At 41.6% G+C, this 18,010-nt stretch overlaps 2 protein-coding genes across 10 annotated transcripts in view; both read right to left on the bottom strand.

Moving 5' to 3' along the window:
- Positions 1-5,959, bottom strand: part of AFAP1 (actin filament associated protein 1) — a 96,519-nt gene extending 90,560 nt beyond the window's left edge. Inside the window, exon 1 of the mRNA XM_088540002.1 lies at positions 5,888-5,959. The gene's annotated coding sequence lies outside the window, so the exon portion shown is untranslated. The remainder of the gene's footprint in view (positions 1-5,887) is intronic.
- A 10,278-nt stretch (positions 5,960-16,237) lies between these two features.
- ABLIM2 (actin binding LIM protein family member 2) overlaps positions 16,238-18,010 on the bottom strand; it is a 125,136-nt gene continuing 123,363 nt past the window's right edge. For all 9 annotated transcript variants that reach the window (XM_088540012.1, XM_088540014.1, XM_088540011.1 and 6 more), the window contains one exon: positions 16,238-17,961. In XM_088540012.1, coding sequence (XP_088396138.1) covers positions 17,848-17,961 — 114 coding nt within the window. In that variant the 3' untranslated portion in view covers positions 16,238-17,847. The remainder of the gene's footprint in view (positions 17,962-18,010) is intronic.

The following is an 18,010-nucleotide window of genomic DNA, read 5'->3' on the forward strand; positions in this document are numbered from 1 at the left end:
GTCTGTCAAACCCTCTGTTCAGCTGCCAAAAGCCTCTCAGCATCTGAAAGATGATGAAACCTGGGCAGGTTTTGGGCGGGATTTGCTCTGTCCCCTGGGAAGGGGCTGGGAGCTGCGAGCGCTGCTGAGCCCAGTGTCCGCTCAGCTCCCGGGGCAGCGAAGCCGGTCAAACCTGCCACACGCAGGAAAACCTTCGAAGTCATTCCCTCCACAGCCAGCTAGATAACACCCGTGATTTATTCTGACACATTTTGCTAAAAGTATTTGACATTGGCTAAACATTTGCCTTGCACACCTGTTATTGCATGTTTTTTACAGCATTCCAAGCCTCTCTGCCCAAACATGGTGCACAGGTAGCTTCTGCCAAGAATTTGCTAGTTAAAAAGCACAGAAATTACAGGTCATACCCTCTCCTGGACCTCAACCTAGCAGTTTTCATTTCAGCGTCTAAATCTTTTACTTGCTAGGAAAACAACTGTAAATATACATCAGCAATTTATGTCAGAAAACATGTGTGCCAGAGGTGGCTCTAAGATACATCATCTATATCTACACACACATTGTGTGTGTGTGTGTATAGGTAATATATGTGTGTGTGTGTGTGTGTATAAACATAAATACACATGCGTGTGTATGTGTATATATATATATATATATATATATATTTCTGCATACACACACACAAACGCCCACAAAGGAAGTTAAATTCCACACTAGCAATTTTGCCTGTCGTAATTGCTTCTTCTCTGCCAGTTAGCTACAATTTTGCCTGCAAGGAAGGAAAGCATTAAATGAGAACCTGCCAGCTGTATGAGCCCTGGAAAGGAAGGAGAGAAAGTGGCACTTGATGCAGGTGGCGGGACAAGGATAGCAAAGGAACATGAAAAAAGCAGTGTCATGGTCTGAGTGACAGTGAAATAAATCTAACAGCGCAAATTGTTTCAAATTTAAGTAAACCCTAAAATCAGACCAAGGGCAGTAGGAAGAAACAACCAACAAAACACAACAAACAAAAATAATACACTTACAAATTGTTAATAATGTTTTGCATGCTGAAAAATAGCCACCACCTTCTAAGCTTGCTTGAAGAGAAAGACTTACAAAAGCCTGCACACACATTCCCACAAGAAATAACAGACTGCTCCATCTGATAAAGCTGCATTATTTCAAAGAGCCACAGAAGGTAGAAAAACACTTCTTTCTTCTGCACTACTTAAAATACCCGAAAAAAAAATCTAACTGCATTAACTCTTCCTTAGTGAAAATAATGTTCAGGGTCGGAACAAGCCTGGAAAGTATCAGCTGTTAAAAGCTGAAAACACCAGGGTTTGTGAATGACTTGTTAATGATATTGAGATTAGTGCAAGTCTCTCTCAGTGCTTTACAACCATCATATTTTATTAATCAGACCAACATCGGCACCCTGTAAAAATCAAAATCTGTCTACAAAGCCAGCACACATGGGGAAAGCTCACCCACGTTCGCTTTATTTTAAACAAAACCTACAGTAGCTCCCATTGTTTGTTTGTTTTTTCACCCAGACCAGACAGCATGTGGCTTATGAGCCCATTGATGGACGTGATAAAGCTCATGCCAGATCTGATTGATGATGGCGCTGGGAAATGCTGCGAAGGTCACTCCTTAATGCTCCCTTCACAGCTGGTCCTGGTAAGCAATGCTAGAGCAAAATAAAATCTGGATATGCTAATTGCTAATAATAATGGAAATTACATCTCTACCTCTCATTACCTTCCGTTTCATTTTTTGCTAAAACAGTAATGCTGCAAGGGCATGTAACTGATGGGAAACTAGGTAGGTTCGGGATTAAAAAATGGACAAAAAAATATCCACCCAGATAAAGCAGCCAAATAATGAGCCAGGTACAGACAGGCCAGAGTAGTTTACCAAGGAAGCAGCATAATAAATAGCTTTTGCCATCCACCTCCCTGCATAACTGAGATAACATATACTCTGTGAAAGACTAGTGTTGTCCCTGATAATGTGAGCACAAAAATTAAGCTACCTTCCCAAAGTCAGTTTATTTTTAAATGAACCAAGGAAGTATGTTTATTAAAGTGTTTGCTGCATAGGGAGAGTTCAGTGGGCCAGAACATCAGCCAGTCACGTAAAAAGATGGCAAAACCCTGTTTTCCATAAGCGTTTAGATGTGATTGGAAAGCGATAGAGACTTTGGGGAATTCAAAACATGATACAATGGCAGTGTCCTAATGAATAATATATACTTAGTGCAACCCATAGCAATGCAAAATGCTGTGTGTTGGGTGGGGAGGAACTCTGCTATCCTTGAGACATCAGCTAAATTAAGCATTAAGATTGAAATCATATGTGCACTATTTTCTGGCACTTAACATTAACGTGTGAAAATATTTTTATTCAGCATTTTGTACTCATAAAGTTTTTACACAATAAGGACATCACTGACATCTGTCCTGCAGAAAGACAGCCATTATCACTCAGCTCAGAAATACATCATGGCACAGACATGTTGGCGGAAGATATCCCCAGATATGAAAACACCCCACCACTATTTTAGCTGTCCTTACAAAGGGAGTAACACACTAATTTACTTACTTATTTTTAGTTTAGAAAAGCGATTTCAAGGCGGCAATCCTACACTGTTTTACTGACAAACATGCACTATCAAGTCTGAAGATACTGCTATGTCCAAGAGTGGTGTGTTTACAAAAACGAGCCTGTAAGAAAATCCTCTTAGGAGTTTCTTTCCCAGATTTCGTGACGGGCAGTGGTAGAACACACAAAGCTATCGATCTGTCCCTCCACAGCCTAGCGTATCCTCCCGGGGCTGCTCCAAGGGCGATGAGCACTGCGGCTCATTTGGGCAGTACTGGGTGTTAGGGGAGCTCAGCAGCTTCAACACTGGAGCAACCTTCTGTCAGGGTGGCACAGGAGCAAGGGAAGGCAGACAAATTATTTTTCGGTCATTTAGTGACTTTGTTTCTTGAAATCTCTCTGAAAAAGGACTTGTGTCCCCAGATGGGACAAGATATTCCCTCTTTCCATAAATCCTGATTATCCTCCTGCAACCCTATGAATGAGCCTTTCCAGCACACGTTTCAAGACCTGAAGAAACTCAATGATCCACTTACTACTCAGAGAATGAAAACTACGAAATCTTTAAAATCAGCCTGTAGTGCTTTACACCGCCACTGCACATGCAGCACAAATGCAACGGCCCAATGTATAAATGAGCACATGTATGTGCAGGTGCAGCGTGACAGTCCCGCACACCGAGTCCAGGGTCACTGCTGCACAATCACAGCCACGTGTTTTCCTACCGGCTCATGGCGTCGACAGAGAGGATGGACAATTCCCTTCATTGCTCTATGCAGACACTCCCCAAAAAGACCCTGTGATGATATTAAAGACCTACATCTGTGCTGTGACCAGTTTAGGGCATTACATACTAGAAAACTTAATCCCTGCTGAATTTGATTATTTGGGTAATCTGCACAGACTTAGATCGGAAACACGTTCAAGATTTAGCTTTTTAAGTCCTGGCTGAAAGTTCACAGTGACTCTGCCATACTTTGGTTGTCTTCCATTTTTCTATTATTTTTGTTGGTTTCTGGGTTCAGCTGGAAGCCCAAGAGCAGCAACCAGGAATACTACCTACGGCATGTGTAAAAGGCTCATCTGCCCAACCCAAACAGACCAGTCCTTCGCCAGCTGAGACACTGTATTTGCAGATGAACCCGTGAATCAGGGTAGATTTTGTGTGTGAATCAGTGCTACGTCAGGGCTACAGCACAGCTAGGTGTCATTCACTCACAACGCATGTTGAACTGCATGACTCCAAGGGATGCACGGACCTGCTGAGAAGTTGAACACAGACTTTAGGGCGACTTAAGGCACAACAACACAAAATTAACTGATGTGTATGGTAGATTGGAAGCTGAAATCCTTGCAGTCTAACTCCTGCAAGGAAGAGCATCTCCTGCAGACCCACAGGAAAGCGTCCCGTTCCTCCCCCCTCCACTAACACAAAAAGCACAGCTTTGAACAAAAAGCTGCCAGCTGAGCACCCTCAGGGTTAACCAGGCTCCCACTCCCAGACACATCAGATAGGAAACTTCTGAAAACGGCCGGAAATTAAATCAGTAGATTGCACAAAGCGGCACTGAGCTGCTGGCTCTTTGTCCTGGGGCAGCATCTCGGGCGTCTGCAGCAGGACGGTTCCTGCCTGCCTGTCCCTCGTCCCTCCCAGCAGGTCTCCTTTGTGCCACGGAGAGGACAGCACAATTAGTCGCGTGTCGTTCCCGCAGAGCCCGGCTCTGAGGTCAGTGATAGCCATTCACTCATTTTCTTAATGCCTTGGAGAATCCTTCTTAAAATTTGAGAGCTTGAGGAGATGCAAAAAATCTCTATGCTCAGTTTCTAAGACTTTATAACAGCCTAAATAGGCGAATGTATTGAAGTGCTTCCACACTTCACCCTTCCTTGCTGCTACTACTTCCAGAAAACACAGCAATTTTGATTCCTAGAGCTTCCAAATCCCTTTATCTAAGATCTGCCCGAGAAGTAGGGAGGCTTTTCCAATCTCTGTGCTGCTTCCTGGCAAACACCCGCCACGCTGCACCTCTCCTAGGGCACCACTGTCCGCTCAGGGCTCACGTGTGGCTTCACCACCAAGAGCGTGGAGGATCTGGACACACACGGATGACTGAGGACGATTTATTCCACAATCAAATTCCAGGTCTTCTTAGACCCACCTGGTAGCTATAGCCCTAGAAAGCCTACTTGGTCTGTAAAGCAACATGAGCTCCTTTCCCATCTCAGTTTGGAAGGGAAAAGGGAACTATCTAAAAAGAGAAGGGAATTGCATGGCTCTTCCTACTGAAGCTACCAGGACAGCACTGAAGGATAGATCCACCTGGCTCCCAAGACATTCTCGTACCTTCTACATCACCCTATCCCAAATCAACCTAGAACACGAATTTCACGGCACTGCTGTCTTCCTAAGAGAAGCAAGCAGCTCCCTAGATGTCAAGCAAACAGCAGCAGGACACCTGCGAGGGCAGGATGCTTCATTTATGGAAACTATCTCCAAGAACAGAACGAATCCCTACGTGACAATTTTTCCTATGGAACAAAACAAAGAGCCACACAAAGAAGAACTAAGTATGCCGGCTGGGGAAGCTCCGGACTGCAGCACAATATGTAATTATATTACATTATATTGCAGTCTGGCCTCAGTTGAAAAGCTCAAGCGCTGCGAAGGTGCGATAAATAAACCAGATTCAAACCTATGAAGCGCTTGCCGCATCAGACGGGTTATACAGGACCAGGGGAGAGCTTGGCGGGACGCGTCTCCCGCGTGGTGCCGTGCCAGGGTGCACAGGGCAGGGATGCCCCTGCAGCCAGGGGCCCCGGGGATGTCCCCAGGGCCTGGGGAGACGGGGTTGTCCCTGTGGCCGGGGGCCGGGCAGTGTCCCCAGGACAGCAGAGCCGCGCTGGGCTGCTCCCCTGCCTGTTTCCTTCCTGCTGCCTAACGCTTTGGCAAGTTTCCCCTCCACGGCGCGCAGAGCCGACACGGTTAAAACCGAGCTTCCCAAAACCCACCCATCCCAGCGGCAGGAATCACACTACGTCGCCGGGAGCTCCGCGGGCCGCCGCCAATCGCGGCCGCGCTGCGGGCTCAACCTCTCCGCTGCCGCGCAGGGCACCGCGGCGGCGGGCGGCCGGGCGAGCCTCCCCCCGGGGCAGCGACATGACGCAACCGCCGCCCCGCCGCGATGCCACGGCGATGGGCGACGGGACGCCCGGGGGAGCTGCGGCCGCACAGAGCGGCAGCGCCGGCTCCGCTTCCCTTCGCATCCCCTCCCGCCCCGCGCCCGCCGCCTCGTACCTGGCGGCTGCCGGCCCAGAGCGGGGCAGCCCCGTGGCGCAGCGCAGGCAGCTCCGGGGCCGCGCGGCGCCGCGCCGGGGGCGGCCTCAGCAGCAGGGCCCGCCCGCCCGCCGCGCGCCGAGGCGGGGCGAGGCCGAACAAAGGCGGCGGCGCCGGGCGCGGCCGCTGGGGGGCGCCGCGGTGCGCGGGCCGCGCCGCGCAAAATGGACCCTGGTTTGAGGAGTGTTCGTGTGGATTCCAGCCTCATCGGCTACAAGGGTGTCGCTCTCGGCCCTGTGTCCCGTTGCAGCCTCCTGTTTCATGTGTCCATTGAGAGTCTTTAACCTTGGCAAATAAAGTTTGGTTTGATCCGGCTGGGTTAAACATGGTCTTTCTCGTTCTAGCACCCGCGTTAGCACTAACAGGCTGCCACCCAAAGCAGTAGGTTCAAAAAGGAGAAAATCTTGTGTGTGTTTTTTTTTTTTTTTAAAGCATTTACCCTGCTTGCAGACTATGGTATTCACAAGCTCTCTTCAGCCCAGAGCAGGAGGGCTGAATTCACAGCACATGGACCACCTATTCCACCAAAACCTCACTTACAGCTGCCTGCTTTCCTGTCTGCCTTTGGGTATGGGCAGGGAAGGAGCTGCAGCCTGGATGAGCTCTCCTGGCAGCAGCGACCTGCTCCTACCTGCCCTTTTCTCCCCGGGGTAGTTGGAAGTAGCTCCTGGCTGATCCTTCTGGCAATATTTAAAGGTTTGCTGGGCCTTGAAAAAATAAACCACAGCTCCTCTTTTCCGCAACCATATAGCTGCTTGGTTAAGATCTGGGCCTGTGAAACATGATAGACAGAATCACCCAAAAGAGCTTGCTGGAGTCAGAGCAGCTCTGGGCTTCTCTGCACATACCACCTAATTCATGCCAAGTACCATTATTTGCGTAGTTGCAACAAAACCTTCTAGGGTATATTGGCTTTACTGTCCATGGTCTGCTAAGATTTAATGCACGTATTGCATAAACCTAGTAACATTTCAATGTACAGCCACTGTTTGCCTTAAGAATTTGGTTTACCCATGGATGATGGACCTTTTGGTCCAGGATTAGCCTCATGTGAGCCGGAAGCCCAGTTTTCTTAACATTGCTGAGTATTTCTTCCAAAGACATTTTTTGAGGATGTATGTTATGTTCAGAAGCAAATAAATATTTTTGTGTGGAAGCAACAGTGATTTTGTGTCTGAGGTCTTTCAAAACAAAATAAATCAAAGCAAACTTCTAAAGATAATTTCTGTTGCTCTTCCAGATTTGAGTCTGAAATGTGCAGACTCACAGTAGAGCTGTAGTGCAGCTCTACTGCACTACAAATGAGAAATAATAATCCTAAGAACTTCATGCCCTATGCCAGAAGAGAAAGGGGATTAATGAGGTGTTTGTCCCCAAACGATTGCAGAGATTGCTCAGACTGGAAGTCTTCTGGTGATAACTACATGCAGACTGACGAAGGGAACATTTATCATGGGGACAAACATGGCAAACCTTGACCAGTTCCTCTGGGACACAAACTCGGCCTGAACTTGAAAGGCTCAGAAGACTTTTTTTTTTTTTTTTTGGAATTAAATTCTCAATTTCCACAAATACAATGTTTTACAATGTATTTCCAAAAATGTTCTGTTGCCCAAGACATGTTTTCCTTTTTTTTTTTTTCCTTTTTTCCTGTTTTTATTCTGAATTTGTCTATATGCACACTATGAGCTGCTTCAGCTGTAAAGTAGACCTTGGCGATTCAGCAGATTTCTTTCCTATGAGTCTTTGATGGCATGATTTAAATACAAAAGTGATTTTATAGAATTAAAAGGAACAGCATATAACTCACCTGGAATATGACCAAAGAAAATCAATTGATTAGTAGGGAATTTCTTCTGTGAAAACTGAAGACACTTCATTAATAGGAAATCCACGGTTCATAGTAACTGTATGTCATGCATTGCACTCAATAAACTTCTTAAACTAATCATCTTCTAACACAAACAGTAGACGCTAAATAAATCTCCATATTTGAAGCCTAAATCCCTCATATTTGAAAAAAAAAAAAAAAGCGTCTTCTAGCTTTAAGCTACCAAATCCTGGGGCAAACTTCCAAATGCAATCTTTGTTCTTCATAATTCACAACAAATTCCTACTGTGGCGAGGGTAACTTCCTTGCTGTAGAAATAGTCTTCACAAGCCTCAGGCGTGCCTTGACCAAGCTTAGTCATAGGGATGTCTTTATCTTCCTGTAATCGCCTTAACACAAAGTGGTTATCACCAAAAAAAAAAAAAATAGAATGAAGAAAATAACCAGAAAAAACTACTACTCCCAGACATAAGGTATCTAGGCACAGTTACTTACAAAATTGGGACCTTAACCATCAGATAATGCCTAGTATGTTGAAGAAAAAAAATACAAAAATGACAGACCATATTTATTATCTTTAGGATGTGATTAGGAGAGCTATTATGAATATTTAAAGATTTTTTTCCCTTGGAAAATCAACATTGGATGAAATCTGAGAAACACAGGCCTGAGAAAAGAATCGCCAACTGTTTGTTGAGATTTATGTCTTGTAAGAAACTCTAAGCAATTTGGATTTGGCTCACTTGAACATTGTAAAAAGGCAGGAAAACAGTACTTTAAGCATTTTAAAGTATGGATCAGTTCTTAAAGATACAGGCAGTCCCTTTCTACATCTGTCTTGGATGTAGTCCAGCATCAGACAGCTTCCCAGTTTAAGAGGCCCTAAACTCTCAGCAACGTCCTACTGAGAAAGCAAGTGTAAGAAAAGCTATCGGATTATGTGACTGATGGCTTTTGTCCCCTGAAAATCTTGCCGGCCCATCCTCATAGGCTGCCCCATCATCTCAGCACATCCATCTCTTCAAGGTGTTTTTTTTTTTTTTTTTTTTTTTTTTTTAACCCTGGGTCCCACATACTTTCCAGGTTTGCTTTTCTGAGAACAGTTACATAAAGCTGATGCAGGTGTATTTTCTAATCTGTCTTTGTGGCTTGTACTGGCTCACTGAAAAACAAAAGTATAGCTCATACTTTGAAGAGCACAAATGAATTTTGTATCTCTGATGATCACAAAACAAGTTCTAATACTTTCATTTTTCAAACGGCAACCAATAGCACGTTTGTTCAGGCATTTACCCTCTGTGAAGAATAAGCATCAAAACCAAGGACCCTTCTATAATTCAATGAAATATGCAGCCATTCTGTAAAATCAGCTTTGCAAAAAAAGAAAAATCTTTTGTCTGAATGAACACATCTGCTTAAAGTTTTAGCTACTCAGTTGAACAACTAGGACCTTTTATTACTTTTCGTTCAAGTTATGGGGCCCAGCCAGCACAGCTCTGAACTCCTGGTATCTTATCTGCAGAAGTGCTTAGTGCAACCGCATGGAGCCAAAATGTGCAGCGCTGCTGGACGGGTGCAACGGGGTGTATTTTTGTCTGCACAGATCCTCTTTGTTATGATGCTGCACCAGAAAAAGACCGGTTTGACTTTTTGATCCAGCCTTGAGACGACTTAGCTGCATGTGCACAAACCCTACATTCCGAAATAAAAGCTTAGGCAACTCTTGTGGAGTCACTGAGCCTCAGACATATGTTAGGCTCTATTCAGAAAGGTCGGGAAAGACTTACAATTACATAAAAATTCAATATGCATCAAAAAATGTCTGTACTCAGCATAAAAGAGATACCCTTAAGAGATGTGAACAGTTAGCACATCGTTAATTTAACTTGTAATGATACAGGGTGTTTTCCACTGCATCCACTCCATCAACTGAGTTTGCATGCTATTCATGTACGTACATACAAGTTCAGCATGGAATAGTGATATCTATGGCAATGATAACAGAAATATCAGTTTTGATTTTACATACACTTTTAAAAGTTATTTCAGGAACCTCACTTGGTGTTGACTATATCTGTGCCCCACAGGAATTTCTTATACAAGTAAAACTTGCTGCTATGGAAATGGTATTCACATTTCGGCAGAAAGGAAATTAAAAAATTGTGCACTGTATAGACTTCAAGAGTGGGAATTATGCAGCTTTTAAATAATACCTGTGTCTCTCCTTATTCTCTGCACCAATATAACTTATTCTATATAATGAGACTATTTGCATCTACTCTCTCTGTGTAATGTAAAAATCTTAGATTTTTCATTCCACTGCCAGTTTTGGAGCAGGGTGAATGAAAGGTTAGGTATGAAAGGGTGATGTATACTTTACCGAAGCTTAATGTGTAGCTAAAAATGGTTGCTTGGCTATTGATAAGCACAACCACATCACCCATCCTCCGTCTGAGCTCAGCTTTGCAGCAAGCTCCAAATAACCTGACCTTTGAGGTCCTGTTCAGAGAAAACCTCCACTGATTTCAGTGGGTTTAGCATTCAGTGTCTGACATTTCCAGAACGTTTTGCTAACATCCTCCTATTATTTGCACATTAAACTTCTGGCAGCATGGAAAGTAGCCCTATCTTTGCATAGTGCAAACTTTAAAAATGCTTTTAAAACCCTAGGCTCATTGGTTTTATCTCTATTTATTTTAAGGTTGAATACACCAAGACAACATTTCCCATAATCTTCTTTGACGCTGCTTTCCTAGAGCTCTAGCAGGATTGAGCCAAAAATGGAATTCCAGCTCTTCCCCACCTTTTTCGCCCCCACTGGTCAACAACATATGAAACCTGATGCCTTTCTTTTCTTTTTGTCATCAAGATGAGAGAACAGCCAGTTGCTAAGCTTTTCATCTGTCAAAACAACATCTGTGCTATTCTGTTGAAATTCTGAATAATCTGTGTTGCTTTGTAATACCTGTACTTAGCAGCCCTTCCTGCTGACATTTATGTAAGAAAACTACTTAAAGTTACTCCTTATCTATCTGATTTACTCTGTTTAGCACATTCTGAGTCAATCTGTCTCTTTTTATGTATACTTTCTTGTTCCTTCAAGAAAGTTTGGCCAATTTAATTCATTTAATTATACTTTCTAAAATAACAGTCACTTTTTTTTTCTTTTCTCCAAAAGTCTTTCCAGTTCTTCCAGTTAATGAATAACAAGGATTTTGAAAGAAAAAGGTTGGATGGACACTTTAATGCTTGCCTTTTGGATAGTGTTTGGAAGTCAAGGCCTGATAAATGTGGTGTAGGGTAAGTATCTTTGTAAGCTTGCTTTACAAATAGTAGGCCTGTTCATTTCTTACTGAAATGAGTAGATGTCTTGCCAAATACCTGTTTTAGTAAGCAGGAATACATTCAACAGAATTTGCATAAATACTACTGATTTCCAAATGATATAGTAAGTGTTGTCAAAGTGATGTTATGTTAACATAGAATTAGTCCTTTCAGTCATCTCATGAACTGCAAAAGGCCCAAAACACGCTCGTATACATACTGTGCTCGTATTTCAGAGGTGAAAAGAGGAAGGTAAATGTGAAAACACATCATCAGATAATCCCGTGTGTATAGAACACTTTCAGAGAACATTTATAGACCCTGGAAGAGGTTCTCTGCTCTGAAATTCAGCCCCTCACAGAAACCTATGGCAGCAGAGTCTTCCTGCCAGTGGTAATGTATAAAACCAAAAATACTGTGTTTTCAACAATTTTATGCTATTTATGTCTTATGCAGTGCCTCTCATGAAGTCCTGCATGTATTGCCATCTAAGAAAATCTAGCTAGGTGATGAAAAGTCTCCAGTATAAATTAGATAAACCTGAGGTGCCTAGATTGTTGGCATGAATTCCCACATGATTTATCTGTTTTGTTGTTGTTTTTTAAGGGTTGATTAGTAGAACTGTCAAGTGACATCGAGATTATGTAAGTGATTCCTAAACTAAGTTTTTCTGGGCTAGAAAACTGTAGGGAAATTCAGACCGACCACTGACAACTTGAGCTGTTCAATTTTCTATTATGCTACCTATTTAACAGTAAATGAAAAGGTGTTGGAGAGTAGTAGGAAAAGTTAAAATGATTCTTACACTGTAGTTTAGAAGCATGTCCCATCAGGAAAGCAGCTTGCAATATTGCAATTAGGTCAAGAAGGTCCTCAGCGTAAAGTATGCATTTGTAGCAAAAAAAAAAAAAAAAAAAAAAACAACAAAAAAAAAACCTACCTTTCTTCTTCCCCTAATGAAGATGCTAGCAGTACATTTGACATAGCATGGTGAATATGAGGTGAAAATTGCAATGCCTTTAGCACAGGTCGGACAACCTCCTGAGTACAAGGTACAACAGATCTCAAAAAGGACTGAGAGGAGCCCACAGAAGAATGATCAGGGCCACAGAAAGATTTTCCTGTCAGAAAAAAAAAAGGGGAAAAAAAAGAAAAAGAAGGAAAGTCTGTGATTCTTAGCAGGGAGATGAGTAAGAGGATGTAATAGATGAGTTCACCACAGCAAGCAGATAAAATAGATGAGGAACTTTTGAATCATACCATTAATGTATCAACAACTACGCTAAAAAGTAGCTGAATAAGAAAGGATGTTTGGTACAACATGGGATTATATGGCAAAACTCTATGCAAGTGCAAATCATTGAGGACACAAATCTAGCAATATTCAGAAAAGGATAACAAGGATTTCCATTTTGCTTATAACAAATGGTAATTTTTTTGTGTGATACCCATGGGGAGTGGTTTCCCTTGCCAGCTCTTGGTTACCTGCAGATCATCCTGGAGCTGCTCATGTTGGCCAGGCCTGAACAGGACTATTGGCCTTCACTAAAATGGCTTGAATGCTGCATATATTTGTTCAATCATTTAAAAAATGGAAACTACTTACTTACAAATGCCTACCTGCATAACGTTCAAGATGACAGACCCTGAAGGGTAGGAAGAAAAGGTACTAAATGATCAAAGTAAGAGCACTTAAAAAATAACACATAAACCTGTTTACTCCTGTTAGCTTTAATCAGAGATGTAGCTGATACAGAGAGGAACTAATACCCAGCTGAAATAACGCAACAAACCAGCTTCAGTCTGCCCTGTGTGCTGACAACTTTATTACCAGCGAAGTAAACTAGCGAGCCCTCATGTTTCAAAGGCACACATTTTTATTGGATGTCACCATTTCTAACATGGCTTTACACAGAACAGGAAAAATGAGAAGGAAACTAAAACTCCCGAACCTGAGCCAGCACCTCCAGTGAGCATGTGAGGATTTGGCTAAGCATCAGAGGCGGCCTGCGCCTGGAAGAGAAATGCAAGCTCCAGGATAGCTTTACATGTACAAGAGGGTTGCAGTCTATCATCGCAATCTCAAAACCAGTCTTTTCTCTTTTGCAGATATTCAAGATAGCTGCAAAACTGTAGCCGTGCCTCCGAGCTATCCTGTAACCACACTTGGGAAGGGCCAATTTGGATCTTAGGAAATTTAAAGGAATATGACGCCTTTCCTCACAAACATGCCAAAGTGTCAGGAGACTGTGGTGACACTCGGGAGCCTTTCTGCCCTACTGATGGCAGCGTTTGGGATGCAGTCTAGCTCATCTGCAAGTGGTAGAACACCGTTTTCCTGCAGATCTGTGAAAAAACTAATAAAATTGATGGCCTGGTTGGCCATGCTTGGGGAAGTTCAAATAGGTGGTTCCTTGTCAAAATGAGGCACATAACACAACATATTGCTTTGGTTCATGTAAAAGAATCTTCATCTCAAACGATTATCAGATGCCAGGTAGCTTCTCAAAATTATATATTTTCTTGTTTCTGCAATTACAGCCTTCTTCTCCACTGAACCACAAGGAAAAGAAATACCAGAAGGTTGGAGAGAAAATGTCCAGCCTCCTCAGACAGCTATAATGGCAATTTGGCATGCCTGATTTCCTATCTGGCCTTGTTGGCCAGATAGGCTCAGCATTAGTAAGTCAGCCACAAAAATCCATGTGTTGCTTTGTCTCAAAGCCTGTGATGATGAAATCAGTTGGCATTTTCATTGCTGTGTTTGAGATATGCCTTCTTTACAATGCATGAGGTGAGAATTAAGTCATGCATCAGGGTTGTCCTAAACAGTTAAGATACAGAGCCAAGTATGAAAATGAAATCCGACAGAATTCCCTTGCTTCCTGAATACAGATCAAAATGGGTTCCTTGATGAATTACATTGATATTTACAAGTTGCAGAGCTGCATAGTCACAAAAATGCTGAAAGACAGCATTTCCTCGGAAACACCACTGTGGAACAATATCTAACAATATCTAAAAAGTGACCGATGTTTTACTGAGACCTTTGGTTTGCAACTGCCAGTGCTGGACCACACTCTTAGATGGAAAATTCTGGCAAAGAGTGATGTAATTACTCTGAAAGGCATTTTCCATTTCATAATGCTATCTAAGATTAGCATATGGACTCTAGAAACAAACCAGAACATTGATTATGCACATGTTAGTCTATTCGCATTTCATGAGATGCTCTAAGTTGCTGAAAGTAGGCTAAGTTACTAAAATTGCAATTTGCATGTTAAAGTGGGGAAAATACAATATATTTTAGAAGCAGAACTTTTGCAGTCTCCTGTTATGCTATTTCTGGTTTACAGAGGCTAGGTGATGTGCAGAAGACTTAGCAGTGAACTACAACACCGTGCATTTTAGGGCCATTTTACACTTGTACCAAAACTAGCATACAGTATTGCACTGTAAATGAGAATTTAGTTATGCTGGAAAGGTCTGCACACCATGTGACAGTATAAGCTTTAAATATAGAGTGATACGTTGACATTGTATCACTCAAACTCAAAAAGGACTCAAACAGTCCTTGTTTGTCTCAAGGCAGTAAGGGTTTTGTGTATGGAAGCCAAAATTCCTTTATGGTTTGGCTGGTAGTAGGAACTAATTTGATAAATTGACTATTTTATAAAACATCTTTGCGTGTTTGGCATCTAGTATATGCTTGCTTGGTGAACAGTGCAAAGCACACAAAAAATTACCATGTTTAGGCCTTTCACTAGGACTGTTCAATTCAGAGGATAAAACTGAGTCCTTGAAAGTCATTTGGAAACATGGTCTAGGAAGTGACAACTGTTGTCACTTGTTGATCCTGCCACTGGTAGACGGGAAGAATCTAAGATTAGGTAGTTTGCAGTGTGGACATCTGCACTCAGCTAGGCGTTCTCTATATTCAGTGGACACGGTAGGTTCAATGTGCACAGCTCATTTGGAACATTAGGATGCGGTGAAAATGTGTTCTTCTCTTTGCTAACCATAATGGGAAGCCCAGAATGAAGAATTAATTTGTAAGCAAACACAAACAAATGATGGGGTACCATTCCTAGATGCAGTTGTACATTGTCACGAAAACTGATGTTCATTGAATAAAACATCTATATAGGGAATATGTAAAACTAGAGCTACATCTGATTTAGTTCAGGTAGGGCTATGACTTTCAGCAGACACTTAAGTTGCTGATATGCTACCTGGCTCAAAAGAGCAAATACAGATAAAACAGAACTCATATATTCTAACTGTCCTCACTTTTCAACTGACGTGCAACTGTGAATAGGATAGAAGAAGTTACAGAGAAGATACAGAGTTGCTGATCACCCACATTGCTTACTAATTCACAGTTTCCTTGCAAGGTACGCTAAATTCTACATTGGTACAATGGTTGCTGTGATTAAGCAATCTTCAAATCATTTAGGAAGATCCATACCAAACTTGATATTCATATGCATATGGATTTCTTCAATCCATCTGCAATTCATTTCTCACTGAGAAAATGCCTGTAACTAAATTGATGTCCAAAGAAGGTGTAGGTGAGAACAGCTGCCTTCGTCAATGACAGGCAAGCATACCCATCGTAATTCTCCAGCTACTTGCTCCCCTAGCTTTGGATTTTCATGGTATCAGGGAAACTTGCTGGTCACATTTTGGACCAGCCAGTTCCAGCAAACAGTTAATTTTCACATATAGGCAAAACACAACTATCTATACTGAGGTTGAAGAGCGTTACAGAGGCTGTCTGCTGCTGCTGATCAGGAGCTCTCAGTCACAACTGGCTAATGATGATGTACACGGACCACCACCGATGAAGTAACTTTTGGTTGGTGAGGTGTGTGTGCATTTGCTAGCCGTATTGTTTAAATCATAACCAACTTTGCAGTACTCAACATTCAGATGTATACTAAGCAATAAGTATACATCTTGTATACTTACAATGAGTATTGTATACTTGCAATGAGTATTCCCCTCACTGGACAAATCTAATGTAAATTACACACTAGCATTACAGGAAGAACCTATCCAGACCACCAGTACAATCCATACACACATTAGCACAGTCACTGAGTTATGTGGTAATTTTAATGATTTTTTAAACATTTGTATCATCAGACAAAACATTTAGGTCATGAGAAAATATTTATTTCCAACAGCATGGATTTTGAAAGTTAGTTGGAAGAAGGCATGTTTAATGCTATGATATTTCCAATGCTGGGTCAGTTGAACCAGTGAGTAGTAGTGCATATATTAATCAGTTACTTTAAGGAAATGCAAAAAGACATAGTGAAGTAGGAAGTGAGTACAAACATTCAAGGCAGTAAAAATACAGAATACTGACACATGGCTGAAAAATGTACCTTTCTGTAATGCAATTTCAGCATTGCACAAAACTAGCAACTCACTTTAAAACATTCTTTGTCAGCAACAGTACTTCTGACCATATGAAATTATTAAACTTAATACAGTCTTTCAGCTGGAAGAGATATTAAGGTCTAACGCTCATATCAAATGCTTAGATTTTGTTAGCTTTGCCTGTTGTTTAACATAAAGCTTCAAGGTACTGCACCGGTATCACATAGTTGTTTTTTTTTTTTAAAGATTGATTTTTACAGAAACATGCAAATATTAGTGCATGAGCAATTTATAATAGTTATATTGGATTATAATTTGATATATTATTGATAGAGCACATTAAGCTTTTTTTGTTACATTTTATGCTGAACTGTTCCATTTCCACACCTACCGATTGCCATCATAGTTCTCATGGCTTAGCATGTAAAGCCAGAAAGTGGAGAAAGTAAGAATGCCTTCATTTAGAACATATATTAATGAAAATAATTATTTTATAGATAGACCTATCTATCTACATATAATTAAGAGTACATGGTATTTTTATCAGCATGAAATGTAAAAAAAAAATTCTCCAAACATCCCAAAATATTAGGAAAACACAGTTTACTGGCACCATACACTCTTAAACCAGTTTTCAATAAGGCTTTAGTTTTCCTGACGAATGGGATTACATTTTTAAGTATGTTTCTATACATTTTAGTTATTATAAGTGTTGTATGTCACAATATATTTTTAATAAAATAAAAACTCTTGTGTTGTAATTAAAGATAGCTAGTTACCATTTAGACAAATACGACCTTTAAGATAATAGCTTGTGTCTAAAGGATATGAACTAGATTTAAGGTGCTTCCATAGTTTTGCTTTCATTCTTAAAAAGTACCACACTTAAAACAGTTGCAGTAATTGCTTGCTGACATGCTTTTCTTTGGCTTTTACCAGATTTTTAATAACATGTGATTCCCCACTCGGAGAATTCTGTGTTCATTACTTGCTTGATTTTGTAAAACTTGCATCTCTGCTGTAAAACTTACTGAAACAAAATGTTAGATGAATTTCCTTTGCCACAGCTACACCTTTTGCTCTTCCTTTCAAAACCTCCTGTTTTATCAAGCAATAACTGCAAGCAACAATAAATTTAAAGCTAGATATCTGCATGTTGTAAACCGGGTAGGACCAGGAGTTACCAACAAAACCAGCTGGTCATGCAAAATTAGCAAATTCTCTGTATTCCAGTGCTCTGCCATATAATCTGTCCTTCGTTTCCCCCGACACATAATAACACAATGAAGCTGGACAATGGTTCAACAGCAAGTGCATGTGATAGTTCTGGCAAGACTATTTTCTGTTTTGATTAAGCACATATTTTATTTGGGAGGGGCTAGAAAAGCAGGGCCTTTTTCTTCAGGTCATTCCGCTTCCAAAGTGCCAGACGATCAAATTCCTCAATGCTCATTTTGAAGACTTCCTGGAACTCTTCAGGGGACAAATGCCTCTTGAAAATGAAAATACAAAAGTGTCATTAAGCTCCTGCATGCATAGCA

Source organism: Tinamus guttatus, unplaced genomic scaffold (assembly GCF_059628265.1).
Source record: "Tinamus guttatus ecotype Peru unplaced genomic scaffold, ASM5962826v1 Tinamus_guttatus_pri_ptg000052l, whole genome shotgun sequence".
Taxonomy (NCBI): domain Eukaryota; kingdom Metazoa; phylum Chordata; class Aves; order Tinamiformes; family Tinamidae; genus Tinamus; species Tinamus guttatus.